The sequence below is a fragment of the Sorghum bicolor genome, chromosome 3 (genome assembly GCF_000003195.3).
Source record: "Sorghum bicolor cultivar BTx623 chromosome 3, Sorghum_bicolor_NCBIv3, whole genome shotgun sequence".
Taxonomy (NCBI): Eukaryota; Viridiplantae; Streptophyta; class Magnoliopsida; order Poales; family Poaceae; genus Sorghum; species Sorghum bicolor.
In genome coordinates, this window is record NC_012872.2 from 55,330,776 (window position 1) to 55,347,096 (window position 16,321).

The 16,321-nt window shown below is 42.9% G+C and overlaps 2 protein-coding genes across 26 annotated transcripts; both read right to left on the reverse strand.

Moving 5' to 3' along the window:
- Nucleotides 647-7,135, reverse strand: LOC8084814 (GDSL esterase/lipase At5g03610). 25 transcript variants are annotated; one of them, XM_021456266.1, is made up of 10 exons: nt 6,868-7,135; nt 6,004-6,658; nt 5,801-5,909; nt 5,495-5,677; nt 5,147-5,207; nt 4,331-4,368; nt 2,624-3,759; nt 1,973-2,282; nt 1,304-1,879; nt 647-1,214 (listed from the first exon to the last, which is right to left on the reverse strand). In XM_021456266.1, the coding sequence occupies exons 7-10, from the start codon at nt 2,648-2,650 to the stop codon at nt 982-984; spliced, it is 1,146 nt and encodes a 381-aa protein (XP_021311941.1). In that variant the 5' UTR covers nt 2,651-3,759; nt 4,331-4,368; nt 5,147-5,207; nt 5,495-5,677; nt 5,801-5,909; nt 6,004-6,658; nt 6,868-7,135; the 3' UTR covers nt 647-981. The 25 variants fall into 25 exon arrangements, with proteins under 25 accessions (XP_021311941.1, XP_021311945.1, XP_021311943.1 ...); XM_021456270.1 differs by having other exon boundaries at nt 2,624-2,877; nt 3,638-3,759; nt 5,147-5,677; XM_021456268.1 differs by having other exon boundaries at nt 2,624-2,920; nt 3,638-3,759; nt 5,147-5,677.
- Nucleotides 14,211-16,321, reverse strand: LOC8084815. Its single transcript, XM_002458103.2, has 2 exons — nt 15,428-16,321; nt 14,211-15,315 (listed from the first exon to the last, which is right to left on the reverse strand). Exons 1-2 carry the CDS (start codon nt 15,833-15,835, stop codon nt 14,416-14,418), a joined length of 1,308 nt encoding a protein of 435 aa, XP_002458148.1. The 5' UTR covers nt 15,836-16,321; the 3' UTR covers nt 14,211-14,415.

Below are 16,321 nucleotides of genomic sequence, written 5' to 3' on the forward strand. Positions count from 1 at the left end.
GTTGTAGACCTTTTATGTAATATTGAAGCCAAAAATTGTTTACTAGGACGGTCCAGCTTTTGGCTGTAAGACCTTCTAGGACGCTCATAAAAAACTATCATTTATATAGTTAAACTCTTCTTCTTAATACAACGATACACAAATATTTTGCATATTTCAGAAAAAAAAGTAGGCAGGTGACTTGTGGATCGCCTACTAAATTTCATGCATTGTGGACTTGTGGTTTTTGAGCTATGAACTAATTGAGGATGATATATATATATATATATATATATATATATATATATATATATATATATATATATATATATATATATATATATATATATATATATATATATATATAATGTGACTCATGTATTTCAGGGGGACATAATGTGCCTTCTCTGTTTGCCTGTGTTCATACATTTTATTATTTGGTTGTGATTGTTGTAATTGATGTCAAGTTTGTAACTTGATGAAAATATTGTTACTGTTGCAATCCTCCAGGCCGTGGAGAAGACTTTGTCTAGACCTTGTTTGGATCTCCTAAGAAAAATAAGAATGAGGTAGAAAAATAAGAACATGATGCAAACTCTTGGATTCTAGAATTAAGATCATAGAATCCAACTATCTACTTGAAACCTACTATTTGGGAGATTTTCACTGCACAAGGACAATAATTACTATGAGAATGAGATCCAAACATTGCTTATTTTTCAAACCCAAATTCAGATTCTACCTTCACTATCTACTCGAAATTCCTCACTCTGAAATCCGATCCAAACATGCCCATGATTCATTGGAAGATAACAGCCTAATGGATACATCCATTGGGCACACAGCTCTAGCAAAGTGCGGTGCTGGGTAATCCAACAGATTACCCAACAAACTAAAATTGATCGATACCTAAACCTAATAGAAGATCAGAACATGCAAATTATTTCAAATCCTCGTATAATAGATATATTTCTAATCCTCGTATAATAGATCGAGACATAGCTAGTAGGAAATGTGGAGGAAATCCTTGATGTCCCGTTCGAGCTGCTCCATGACGGCCTCCCAGCCTGCCTGCGTCGGGTGCACGTCGTCCCAGAAGAAGTGCTTCTCCGGGTTGGAGCAGACGCTGTACTGCGCGCCGCCATCCTTGTCCACCTGCCCGCAGTAGCCATTGGGATCGCAGCTCTCGCAGCACGGCCTCAGCTTCTCCTTGAACTGCTTCGCCACCTGCGGGACTGCATATATATATATGTAATGCAACCAGAATCGTGTAAGAACGAATCGATCGATAATTACAAACATATGCAAATCGATCTATATCTACCGGTGTCAGTATCGGATGGACTGATGATGGTGGTGAAGGCCCGGTTGAGGTCGAGGAGGTAGACGCTGTCGCTGGCGGTAGCGTTCCGCAGCTTGTCCCGGAGGTGGTCGTTGTGCAAGTCGGCGGCCATGTTGCCGCGGCCGACGCACTTGGTGTAGTTGGACGGCCTGGACTGCCACGGCGTGCAGGCGAGCGGGTGCAGGGTGTTGACGAGGACCTTGGTGACCCCGAGCTTCCGCAGCCGGTCCACGCCCCTGGCGATCTCGTCCGTCACGTTCCCGACGAATCCGGTGATGTCGGCGCCGTCGCTGCTCGTGTTGGCGGCGACGCGCGCGTAGTCGTTGCCGGAGATGGCGACCAGCGCGACGGACTGCCTGAGCTGCCATTTCCCGATGGTCCTGTCGTCGTCGAGCATCTTCTCGAAGTCGTCGATCTGTCTGGCGAGCGTCGGCGCCTCGCGCGGCACCTCGAAGACGCCGGCGCCGCCCACGGCGAAGTTGACGCCGAACTTGTCCGGGTAGCCGGCCTTCGTGCGCCTGTAGGTCAGAGGAGCTTCGGAGCGCCCAAGAATCTTTGCTGCAACAGATGCACAACAATATATATGCATATGTATGGGAAGGAAGAAAGATGAATGCGTGTTACTACTTTATCATAGGTAAATTAGTTTACCGATGAAATCAGACTGAACCAAGCTGTTGGAGAAGCGGCCGGTTGGATCACGGAGAAAACCATGGGAGGAGCCATAGGGTTTGTACCATTGGCGAGTCACTTCACTCAGATCCGACTTGGGGGAGTTCCCTGTGTCGGCGAATGAATCTCCGAACACGAAGAGGCCATTGTACCAGTGCAATGCGCGCGCCATCGCGCGCATCGGTTGACGCACATGGTTAACACTTAGCAAAGTATATGTGCTATAAATAAATAGAAAACATGTCTTGTAATGTTTACAACCGTGGTCTGCTCCTTTGCATACAATGACCTGAAAGAGCAGTTGAATCACATTAATATTGCACAATTCATTCAAGTTTAGCTACATTTTGGAAAAAAGCAACATAGATGAGCTCATCATCTCTTCTATCTAATTTAAAGAAATATAATCATCCTGTAAGTGTATCGTAGCCCAACATTTATTAGTAACATGTAAACACAACTATGTATTAAGGTTTGCACAACATTCTCTATTAGATAATATAGTTCATTAGATATTACATGTAGGCGTCTTAGGTAATTTCAAAGTTACACATTCATGTACAACTATCAAGCGGTAGAATCATGAGTGGAATCTACAGAAATCCAACCCATTGGTACTTGGTTAAACACCTTGGACACAGTAATGATGAGATCCATGAACTGCACACCACACCGGTAGGTTGCTGATAGGAACTGTTCACTTCCAGGAACACCTATTCTGGTAGGAAACAGAAGCAAAGAACAAAGAATTGTCTTTTGGCTATCTCAAAAGCTGAAGAGACTATCTGTATATAAATTCATGGCCTATAGATTGAAGTTGCTCTTAAGCATTGTCCGTTGGCTATCTCCAAAGCAGCAAACATAAGCAATCATCATCTGGTAACCTACACCACACTCCCTTGAATAAAAGGATTGTTTGGAATTGCACTGTAAAAATAATAATTTTACACGCGTCGTCAAGTAGAAATGATATGGCAATTAAAAAGGTTGGTAGATCTATGTAAAGAAAACGAAAAAGAAGTGATGTAAGGTGAACCTAATAAGATGGGAAACTAAGTATTTACTCATTCCAGCAACGGCCATACTTATCAATGTCAGGAAGTTTAAGAGGAGGGCGATGATTTTGCCATTTTCTTTCAACAACCTCACAATCACTTTTGTACTTAGGTTGTGCCATAGAGAATAGAAAGGATGTAATGTAAGAGTTAAACCTTGTTGGAGCAATGTTGGAGTCTGCTACTACAATAGCAAAAGATAAACACAGAGTGCTAACTTATTGGGGAGTGTATCCAAATGCTAAAAAAGCATATAACATAAGAGGTAAACCCTGCTGGATAAATACGAAAATGGCACTAATAAAGCAGATAATTATGTCTGACCATATCATGCCCTAAGCTGCCGAAAGTGAAAATGGTAAGCTTCTAGGTAATATTAGGCGCCTCCCCGTGAGTTTGTATGGGGTGAACATAGCATTAATTAGGCCAGATGAATGCATGGCCATCTGATGTCTTTATTTCCCAAAAATGAAAATGTCACTAATGGGCCAGATAAATATCTGTGGATCTATATTTGTAGCAGCTGTGAAACCACCAAACAGGATATGAAATGCATAAATCATAGAGGGAGCAATTGGGCAGTAGCAACCTTTGTACAACCAGAAGAGCTTGTCATCCACGTTACTGCTAGCTAGGAGGCCCTTTGTACAAGCAGTAAAGCATGGCATCCAAGTTACTGCTATCTGGGAGGCAAGTTTCTGTCCTAGCATTCTTGTACAATCAGAATCCATGTGCACCCAAATAAAGCCAAGAAAGGAAGCAAATTAAACACTTGACTGGAATCTCTCATCCACCTCTGGTTCAGTACCTCAGAACAACAACCTCACACATGATTCAAGGTCATAATTTTGTAAGCAAGGGAAAATATAAATAACCTTACATCTTATAAAAGTAATAAAAATGGCTAGGCTGTTGTACGGGTACGACGATAAAAAAATAAAAAGAATCTACGAAAATAAGAGTATCCTAAGAAATAAGCACACAGGCATTTCAGTGTTGGGTGCACTAACCATTTCAGTGTTTTGAATTGAATGGTAATATAAAAAGCTAGACCAACCCCTAAAAGCAGCAACTAATTATGTAGAAGCTATATTTTGTAGTCTAAAAGAAGTAGTTGTAGATCACAGAACAAACCAAGATAATTTCTAGCTGTTTATGACAAAACTTTTTTGGTGGGTTACTGGGGGGAGTTAGCTAGGGGGATTGCCTAAGAACTGAGCTCAGAACTCGGAAGCATTAAAGAGTTTGAAAAGAACCACAACAATGGTGTTCCTTGAATTACCTTATGGTGTTCCTTGAATTCTTGTGTTAACCTCTCATCTGGAGGAAATGAAAATGTAGCCAATGATACATGAACGTTAGGTTAGTAACAATATAAATGTGCAATTCAGAGGAAGAGAATAAACGGCACAAGATGACTACCATATAGTGGGATAATAGAGCAGAGGCCTACAGAGAAGGGATTCAGAAAGCACTGTTTTTAATGTATCATACACTACTGATATTTAAGAACTAACATTTTAGAAAATAGGCAGAATTTTAGTAGCAGCTTTGTTTAATTAGGCGCCTGGTCCTAAACCGGTCTAATACGTAGCATGCAATTGCAACACTCTGTTCTGTTACCATTAGATTAGAGTTTTAGTACTTTCATTTGTCCAGCATGAAATTTAGAAGCATAGGCTATCAGCTCAAGCAAACTTCAGGTGGCGTTTCATGTGATGAGACATATCTCGTACATTGCCCAGTACAATATATATGTTCTACCAATCATTTAACTTGAAAATAAATTTGTCATAATAACGAGATTAATAAACTGACTTTTCAGTAGACATAGATACAAATCCCGCATCTATGTATTTGAGTCCTATCATCGCCTAACAAAAAGGTTTGCCTCAAAACATGAAAAGGAAGCTACAAAATGACAGAACCCACTAAAGCAGCACAACAAATCCTGTTTGGAGGTAGCCTAAATATATTATGTGGCAAGCCATTGAGCCATACCCCCAAAGAATAATATAGTAAACAAAAATAGAACTCTTTTTAGAATTATAGTAAGGTAATAACAGTAATCAAGTTGAGTATAGGTAAGCAAAAGTACCAGGACTCTTATGTTTTTATTCCCAGCCAGCAAGCAATGAATTAACGGCAGTTCTTGGTGCCTAAGAAACAAAGGATAAGGTCGCATTGAACTGTAATACAGAAAATTAGAGCAGTCCTGAAGGAAGGTAGAAAAAATGTAGTATTCATGCACACTGATGCTTGGCATCTACAAAATTAGCACGGAAGGCATTGGTACTCATTGCAGAGTTCGTTAGTGCACAGAACATTTTCTTCCAGGAATGAAAAAAATCGGCATTAGCTAGTATCAGTGAAGAAACTATATTTTTGAACTCCAATAATTATAACAAAAACACAATGTAAGCTGCAAGGAAGAAAGGGCACACACATCAAACACTCCATATAAACTGGGGTGAAGTTAGCCTCATTCGCCTTGATCCAGTAGACCAAATCCAGTTGCTCAGATAGGATCAGTATCAGCCAAATTAGGATAACCCTCCAACATAGGAAAAAGAGGTGTGGCTTTGTGCATGAATCAATGAATCAGATAATATTGGGATGATCAACTTGCCTGAAAAGAGGTGTGGAAGGTAAAGGGTAGGTATATATCTCTGTTTGTGCTTGCAATCAGGTAGCTTCAAGAGTGCACTCAACAATGATAACCTTAGGAAAGATCCATAGAAATGTGGAATACCTTAACATGTAGATTTCATGCTTAAATTCATTGCATGCATTTTGGTTCATATTCTCATGATTAAAAACTTTAACAGCAACCTCGTGACCACTGTAGGTCCCAAAGAAACCTTGACATAAGAACACATGCATTATTATGTGAACAAAACACTACTTAGATATAAGCAATCTGCTACTAAACTCAAATATGTAGCAGTGACTCACATATCCCCACAAGATCCACAAGCAACCTTCGTTACAATCTTCAGAAGTCTCGCATCAATATCTGAATCATAATCCTGTGCTAGAAATGGCAGTGATCTTTCTGAAGTTGGGAATTCAGAGGCAGACCATGAACCACTATTTATTTGACAGAGGCACTAAAATGATGTTAGCTTGAGGATTTTAGATCGTAGGATCAGTACATATTTTAATATACACAATCTAAATTGAACAGGTATGAAATAAAACCTAAACCCACTAAAACAAAATACAAATTCACAGATCAAACCAAACTAACCAAATCGCAGGATCATTACATACTGAATACATCCAGTCACAACTGCACAGGTATGAAATGGAATCTGAACCCACTAAAACAAAACACAAATTCACAAATAACCAAAGTATATAAACATGTTAGTATTCAGTAAAGAACATGAGCAGGCAAGCAACAAAAGTTTTAGATAGATAGATAGATAGGTGGACTAAAACAACATGAAGGCAAAATGAAAGCATGTTATCAAACTGAAAGCTATACGAAATAATTGTAATTTAACAATACCTTAGAATTGAAACACCATTCAGTACAGATGCAGACTGCACCCCTGCACATTCCCTTGGCCTAACTGGTCACTGATTCCTACTGCAAATCAGTTACCTGTGTAGATGACAGGGCTATGGAAATCAACTCTATGGATAGCGAAGACTGAAGAGTAAAGAATAAGCTCATGTGGAATCTTCGAAGTACAAAAACAAATAATGAATTGCAACAAATGTAAACTGGAACCTGACCGCGCGCACCGGCAAGGGAGAGGGATTTGGGGGAGGAGCCATGGGAGGAAGTAGGAGATGAAGAGGGTGACATACCGCACGTAGCAGCCGCGGAGCTTCGCCGCCGCCACCAGCAGCGATGAAGATGCAGATAGGGTTTCGTCGAGCGCATGCCCACCGGAAAAAGGAGGCAGCACCGGGAGCCAAGCCGGCGGCGACCAGCAGGGCCCGGTCGCGCCGCTCCGTGGTGGCCGGGGATGGCTACCGTGGGGGTGCGTGCCGCAAGGGTGTTGTCGCCGCTGCCCATAATCGGGAGGGAGAGGGAGACCGTGCGAGCGAGGAGGAGAAGGGTCGAGACACAGAAGGCTCGGGAAGTTGGAGCGGAAGCTGTTGTATATATTTGCTTATTGGGATTCTAACGAGAAGTTAGAGAAGCGGAGGATAAGCTGGAGAAGCCAGAAGAAGCTGTTTTCGGTAAAATCCGCTTCGATCAATCTGGACCGTCCATCGAGAGATCGTACGGCTGTGTGAATTTTGGGTGACGTGGACCCTGCTTCTTCTCATGGAAACTGTCGGATGGTTTAGGAGAGAAAATGAATGTTGACAGTTCTTATATTCTTTTCAGCATTTTCTAAAGATTTTCTCTCAGTTTTCAAATACTTTGCATGTGACCTTCAGGTGTATAAGCGGTACCATGTGGAACATGATGGAATTGAGGGATCCCATGATCACCCGTCTACCTAATCCTCCTGCTGATCAACCAAAGCTTCAGGCCTCCTACCTTTGTGGTGTCCTCTCTCTTGGACACAGACACTCTGCATCTGTATGGATATTCCAATATGTTTATGTTAAGTTTTTCCTCTGACCGGAGATGTCTATGTTAAAGTCGTGGAGAGCAATATATAGCGCTTTTGCGTGTCTACATATTAGTTGCAATACATAGCGCTTTTGCCTTCCGAGTCATTTTTATGTATTGAATTTGTGAACTTAGAATAATGTGTACTTTTCGACGTGTGGTTTGTAATATATCGTGGATATTTCGTACAAATTTGGTTGTTTGTGATATATTACTGTTAGTTTGTGTTGATTTGTGGTTTGTGATATATATATGCTTTTTGCTTACGTGGAAAAGCAAAAAAAAATTCAAAGTGGCTTCCCCGAGTGCCTTGGCTGCGGCTCTCGGGGAAGAGGATGTCTTCCCCTAATGCCTGGGCTGCGGCTCTCGGGGAAGAGGATGTCTTCCCCGAGTGCCTGAGCTGCGGCTCTCGGGGAAGAGGGTGTCTTCCCCGAGTGTTGCACTCGGGGAAGATTTTTTTTAAAAAGAAGGAAATGACGTCGGCTGCCACCAACGGCGTCAACTCTTCCCCTAGTGCCTGGACGGCTCTCGGGGAAGCCTTCCCCGAGTACACGATTTTTGGCTCTCGGGGAAGACGTCTTTCCCGTAAAGAGATACCTCGAGAGCTCTTTCCCGAGTGTTGCACTCGGGGAAGGCTTCCCCGAGTGCAACTGGGCCTTCCCCGAGTGCTTTTGACACTAGGGGAAGCCGCTGCTTCTTGTAGTGGCAGGTCCATCGCCGTCGCGCACCCGGACCACGTGGTGCCCGTGCCATGGCCCAGGCCCGACCGCGCGTTCCTCCTCCTCAACACGCAGAACCGGATCAACGACCACCTCAAGTAGGCCATCAACGGCATCTCCCTCAGGTTCCCGGCGACGCCGTACCTCGTCTCCATGAAGCACGGCCTGCGGGGCACGTACGAGGTACGACACGACGACCAGCGTCGACCCCCGCCGGAGACGTACGACTAGAGGAGCTACGACATCGCGTCGCCGCCGGCGGCGGCGGCGGCGAACGTGACGGTGGCCAGCGCGGTGTACCGGCTGGCGCTGGGGTCCGTGTGGTGGACGTGGTGCTGCAGAACACGGTGGCGCTCAACAACAAGAGTGAGATGCACCCGTGGCACCTCCATGGGCACGACTTCTGGGCCGGTGCTCGCCTACGGCGACGGCAAGTTCGACCCGGAGAGGGACACGGCCAAGCCAAGTTCAACCTTGAGAGACCCCGTCATGAAGAACACGGTGGCGCTGCACCCAGAGGGAGCTAAACAAAAGTTCTACGTCAACTTAGCTCTACTATTATTCCTCTTAAATATACATTAGTGATGAAGTTCACAAAATATATCTAAAAAATAAAGTTCTCATCGCATCCTATCTTATAAATTTATGTTTAAAATTAAAAGGAGGACACTAGAAATTTCTAATGGACCAGCAGCGGTAAGGGGGCTAGAACCCCTAGTCCCACTACTGGAACCCCTAGTCCCACTACTGGGCTTCGTCGCTGGCCTGCACCCGCTGGATCACCCGCTGGATTTGGTGGACGACGGCGGTGAGGTTCGTGGCGGACAACGCCGGGGTGTGGCTGTTCCACTGCCACATCGAGGCGCACGTGTACATGGGCATGGGAGTGTTCGAGGAGGGTGTTGACAGGATCGGCCGCCTGCCCCAAGTCCATCATCGGGGGTCCTCAGGTCGGAGCAATCGGACCAGAAGCCTGCGCCGATGATTTCCCGGCCACCAGTGTGTCTATCCGATTCTCCTATGGTCTCGCATAAAATTTTGCAGAGAGCAGAGGCATATAACGTCACATATGTAAATAACCTTTTTCTAATTTAAAAAAGTCATAATTCTTAAACCAAACATTCAAACTAAAATCCGATTACACCATCACGTTAATTACAATTAATCCTTCAAAATAATATCTCACATGGATATATTTAAATAAAATTTTATTAATATCTATTTATCTTATATAAAATACTATTTTTAGGCCTGGTTTAGTTCCTAAAAATTTTTAAGATTCACTGTCACATAGAATCTTCGAATACATACATGAAGCATTAGATATAGATAAAAAACTAATTATATAGTTTGTCTATATTTTGTGAAATAAATTTTTTGAACATAGTTAGTCCATGATTGGACAATAATCATCAAATACAAGGTAACAAGGCGCCGTCACGACGTCATCACACCACGTCATTAATTAATTTCTTCATGAATCATGATAGTATACAAATTCTTTACTTGTGCACAATTTGTAATAAATCCAATCGAATTGTTTGATAGTTGTCAAGACTGTATTTTTACTACTCGTACTACTTACTGAGTGATGATAAATAAATCTCTTTGATTTCTTTTAATTTCTATACACATATCTATATCGACTACTAGAGACAAAAAAATCCATTTTTTGTCTTTCCTAACTAACTCGATGAATACAGATATTGTCTCTCTTCACTCCATGAATGTAGAGGTTGTCTCTCTTCACATATATTTACAACTCTCTTATATATGCAAGTCTTCTTGAGAAAACTTGAATAGTTAGGAATTAATCTTTATCTTTAATTAACAAGACGAAAGCTGCACCATGAACTCTAGCCTCTCATCCAGCCACGTGTCCCGAATTTTCAGCCATCGGATTCTTTGCAAGGTTTTTACGAGCCGTTAGATTAGAGATATATGGTTCCAGATCTCTCCCGTCATCTCTCATACTACACCGCACCCTATAGCCGCCGCCTCCCCCGCCGTCCGTGGTTTGCGAACGTGCTAACAATGTGCGGCCATAATAGGACACCTCGCGTGGCCGTAACTTGTTCGATGAAATGTTGCACTGCAACGCCATGGACTAGTGAGCAAACAATAACGTGCCACATGGTGGCCTTAACTATTTACGAGTGCTTCAAATATTTTTTTTTGTCCTATGCCATCCATTGCAGACAACTTTACATTTATCTTGTGCTGAAAATGCATTCCAGTTTCAAAGAAACCCCCTTTAGTTGGACACCTAGCTTTTTAAGTCCAAGGATAGGCACCGTAAAAATACATAAATATTTTACGTATTTAAGAAAAAATATTGACAAACATGATCAGCCGAATCACTATATTGCGCTCTAGACTAAATTTTCTAATATCACAACTCTAAGAATTATGGTGGCCCACTCAAATGCATGGCGCGGCAAGGCCGCGCCAGTGTTTCTAGTACTAATCCTAATCCAAATTGACCTCTCTGACCCCATTTGATCTAAGTACGAATCTAATCTAAATAGTTTTACTTTTTCCATATTCGTTTCATTTTTCATTTGTTTTTTTCCCTTGTTCACATTTCTGTTCAATAATATATAAACAAAAAAGATGCACACGAACGGATCAAAGAGGAACAGGAGCCTGCTTTTTCCCGAATTGCATGATTAAAGAGGTTTCCACGCTTCAATAACTAGAACTCTTTTATTTTTGTTAAACAAAAGAAACCTAGGGGGTCCAACAACAATAAATTTTATTTTCGATCAAAACTGCACGAATAATTTGATGGTGAATTTTTTTAGAAAAGAGTCAATGGGTAAAAGGCCCATAATGATATATTTATTATTTTTATGTTTATTTACTATGATTATGAAAAAAAATACCCGAGTGTATAAAGAGGCGCACATGAACAGAAAAAATGGAAACATGCATACTATTTTCTTGCCATTGTTTTCTATAAATATTTGATAGGTTTTTTTTTCTCACGAGCATGTTAGTACGTAATTAATACTCTCTCCGTCCCAAATTATAAGTCAGTCCAAGAACCTTGGAGAGTAAAAATTTTTCAAGTTTGACCAAATTTATATAGTAAAATAATAACATTTTTTGTACCAACCAAGTATCATTAGATTCTTTGTAAGTTATATTTTCATAGCGTACCTATTTTATGACATAAATCTTTATATTTTTTTTATATTTTTGGTTAAACTTGAAAATGCTTTCACTCTCCAAGATTTTTGGGATAACTTATAATTTGGAACTGATGGAGTATTAAAGAGACAAATTTCATCCTATTTTTCTGCTAGTACATATAAATAATAATATTAAAGAGCTAAAATTTCATCTTATTTTTTGTCCATCTTTCCAAACTACTCGGATGGATAGTTTCTTATATCCTTTTTCTTGACATGGACTTTAGACTTATGCCCCATATAGATATATTTCTGTGCATTACACCGGAGTCACAATTTTTAGTGAACCTGGACGTGAACGCTTGACTGAACCAGGACGCAAACACTTTGAGCTTCGAGGACTTTGTATCAGATGTGGACGTGTGAGCTTCAAGAGAAGGATTTATATCTAATGTGGATGAATAATCAAGGATCGAGATTTGGTATCACCGAGTAGATGATGTCGAGATTTGGTATCACCAAGAGTAGATGTTGAGATTTAGTATCACGAGTAGATGATGATTTTACCGTCGTTTTGGGTGTAGAGTAGAGAAGAGAGGCGGTTTGTTCATCGTCATGGAGTGAACATAGTAGTCGGACACATGCACGTGGGCTCCAAAGACCTCGTATAGGAGGCGAACACATGGATGTGGTCTTGGTATCGGAACCAGGTAAGATACCAAGGCATGGACTCTAAATAAAGAATGATTTGTATCAGATACGTGAGCAAGGATCCAGACTTAGAGGGTATTTGGTTGTGTTGTTGAAGTTTAACAGGTACTGTAGCATTTTCGTTTTATTTGATAATTAGTGTCTAATCGTGGACTAATTAGGTTTAAAGATTTGTGTCGCAAATTACTCTCTAATTGTGTTTCTAGTTTTGTAAATAGTTTATATTTAGTACTTTATGTATGTGTCCAAACATTTGATGTGATAGACGGTAAATTTTACCGGGTGCAACCAAACGAGGCCTAGTATATCAAGTAGACGACGTTATAGTCTTTTTAGATGTAAGAAGAACAAATCTATAATATATAGAGATATCTATCTCTAAGGAGCAGAGTGGCAATGGATAACGGCCAGAGAGGAGCCTTAACGACTTAGCACTTGGGATGCCGATGCGATAAATGCATCCCAGTACTCTTTTCATCTTCAAATAAAATCAAATTTAGAATCTGTGCAAGTTAAACTCTCTTAAATTTGACTAACTTTATATAAAAAATAACAACATCTATAACACAAAATGAGCACATTATGAAAACATATTCTATTGTATATCTAATGCTACTAATTTAATGTCATAAATTTTGATGAGTCTTTCTAGAAAGCTAGTTAAAATTTAAAAATGTTAACTCCAGACAATTCTAGAAATCTATTTATTTAAGTACAGAGTGACGAGTACAACCAAACATGAATAAAGTGATAGTAATAGAGATACCCCTGTGAATTGATTATTATTACGAGCCTAAAACGTTGAACCAAATACTCTCTCCATATCTATTTTACTTGGTTTTGGGCTACTCGAAAGATTCTGTAACACTCCCTCCATCCTCCCTCCGTCCCCGAAAGAATCAATTCCTAGGATCCGTGCCAGTCAAACCTTTTAAAGTTTGACTAACTTTATAGAAAAGAGTAACAACATCTATAATATAAAATACACATTATATGAAAATATATTCTATGATGAATCTAATAATACTAATTTGATACTATAAATCTTAGCATTTTTTTTCTAGAAATTTGGTCAAAGTTTAAAAAGTTTGACTTAGGACAACTCTAGAAATTGACTTTTTCGTGGACGGAGGGAGTACTGTTATTTCTAGGAGAAAATTTTATCCACAAATACTGTTATTCCTACTAGCATACTTGGTCCACTAACCCATTTAATTTTTCCTCGGAAGTTCAATGGTCCACCAGCCCATTTAATTTCTTCTAGGGAGTAGTACTTTGGCGCAAGGTAATTGTTTGATTTTGTTTAATTGGCACTAAATGCAGCTCGTTGGAACCAGAGAACTATGGCTTAACGTGCGTGATTAAATGGTGGAACCAAATTAATTGAGGGTAGACTGGTCTTTTGTTTGCCACACTAATCTATCTGAAATCTGCTAAAAATAGCAATATTTGGAGATGGAGAGAGTACTTGACTTCGCGCGGCCGCATAGTCAATTGCGGATGCAACTGCTCTGAATGCGCACAACAATCAAAAATACCGTGGCTAAGAGGAGTCAAACCGGCAACCAGTAGCCTCGGGACACAAAGGTACCCGTAGCCTCAGAACACAAAGGTCTCACCAATTGAGCTATATCAGACTGTTGCATAAGACCTGTCTCAATACATAGTTTCATGATACAATTGAGCTATATCAGACTGTTGCATAAGGCCAGTCTCAATACATAGTTTCATGATACAGTTACGTTCCATGAGGATAAAACTCCTCTCTCACATGATGAAACTCCTTCATTTAATGACTCTGCCAAATCAGCAATTTTGCTTATATGGCACCCTATTTAATGTGCATGACACTCTCATAAAACACCCGCAACGCTATTTAGGGACAAAGCAGGAAAACTAACCACTAATTAATCACTCTTTAGTTATCACAATTTTATTCTAAACGTCAACTAATTCGGGTATGGAGGGAGTAGCGTTTTAGAGTTTAGGAGGAAAACACAAAAATAGTCTACAAAGAGATAAAAAATGACCTTTTCTCTCATTATAATCAGTTTAGACCATTCAACGGGCCTGTTTAAAGAATGCCGGCCCAAAATCCACGGTGATACTCGGGGGGTCTACCAGACAGTTACTCTACGCCACGACTACAACAGCCACAAATGGTGGCACAAGGATGTGACTGAAGATGCATACTGATCCTAGTACAGGGTGTGCTTATTCAGAATCAGTGAGGCCCTCTGGTTCTGCTCTTGCGGTTCAAGATCACATTGAGCACCTGCAGGTGCTCGTCGTTGGAGATATGGAGGTGCACGCGAAGGTCACTGAGCAGCCCCTCCTTCTCCCAGCTCAGCGCGTCGCCGCACGCATGGAACGCCTTCATCAGAGCAGCGTAGGCCTCCAGCTCCAGACTGTGGATGTGTTCCCGCACCGTCGTCGCCCCCATCTGAATCTGATCCTTCAGGGGCTCGCTTTTCATCTCACGTGATTCAGCTATGTCGTCACAATGTTGTTCTTTCTTGACGGATTGTCGTTCTTCCTTGACCTTGATGATGGGTTGCTCTTTCTTGACGGGTTGCAGCAGCTGATCGGCCTCCTGAACGTTACAAGGCCTGGTGGTGGGAGTTGCAGGGCAATCCTTGCCGGCGTCGATGCTCCTGGTTCTGCTGTCACTGTCACTTCCACTGCTGCTGTCTTCTGAAGACGAGTCAGAATCACTGTCGTCGTCGTCGTCTTCTTCCTCCTCCTTGTCGTCCTTGCGCTCGTGCTGCTGGTGCTGTTTCTGCCGATGGTCATCATCATCATCGGGATTAATGCCTATTCCAGCGTCGTCGTCACAATCTTCGCCGCTCATCTCGTCCTGCCTGTTGTTCACGCACACGTTTGGGACTGGCGCTTGGACTCCACATCTGGGTTCTTGCTTAAGCCTCTTCTTGGTGTCGTCCTCAAATCTCTTGCCATGGGAGCTTGTGTCAGAAGTAGAACCCAACATGCCGAAGCTCCTCTTCTGCAAGAACGGCGTGAAGCCTGGCGCCATGGGCTTGTAGCCGCCTTTGCCTCTGCCGACGCCCATGCCGACGATGGCACGATGCGGCGGCATCGCGCTCTGGACGGCGACATGGTTATCCTGATGGAAAAAAAGAACCATGGCGAGATGTCAGGAAACGTGCGTGCTCAGCAGATGTAACAGAATCGATCTACTGCGCGCGCATGGGAGAGACGGCGATGGCGGGCCTTACCTTGTGGAGCGCGACCCAGACGTCGTCGTCCCTGAGCATCTGGCGGACGCGGAGCCTTTGCGGCGGGACCGTGAGGACCTTGGCGGCGCCGACGATCTTGACGTCCAAGTGGCGGTCGTTGGCGGCGTTAGCACCCTGGACCTCGGCGCACTTCCACAGGCAGTCGTCGTCGTCGAACGCCTCGACCATGTCCCCGGCGCCCAGGTCGCGCGGCACCGGCGCGGGCGGCGGGCGCGGCCGGACCGACTTCCTCGAGATGCGCCCGGACACCTCGCCGTCGCCGTCGTGCCACCGTATGGTGTACGAGTGGCCGTTGCCCCACGTGACCTCCCCGCCGCGCCACGCGCCCACCGGCGACCCGGCCTCCTGCGTCCACACCTCCACCGGATTCCCTTTCTTGATCCTCATCGCGCAACGCCGCCGCCGCCCGCTCTTGCCCTCCTCTCCTCTCCTTTGTACTGCTACTACTTGGCAAGTTCTTGGAGTCGATCGTATCCCCAACAATCCGCGAGAAATCTCCAAGGAGCCGAACCGCCTGGATTGGGTGGAGATATATAGATCGCCGAGTCGGCGGCCTCCAATTCCGCTTCCGCCTCGGTTGCCGAGTTGTAAGCCGGGGCGGACATGTACGCCGATTTTTTTTTATTTTTTTTAAACTTTCGAAAAAAAAAGAAATCAGAAAAAAGTTTTGCAGGCACTAGTAATCGAATCGAATCGAATCGAATCAAAGATCCGAATACAAATAGGTTGGGTTAGGAAAGAAAGAAAAGGCGCGCGGAAGCGTAACCGGTGGGTGTGCGTCGCCGGCGAAGGTCATGAAGACGGAGGGGACTGGCCGGGCACGTTGTGTAGAACGCCGGCGGCCGCCTAATGGTCGCCACATAGAGCCGCACT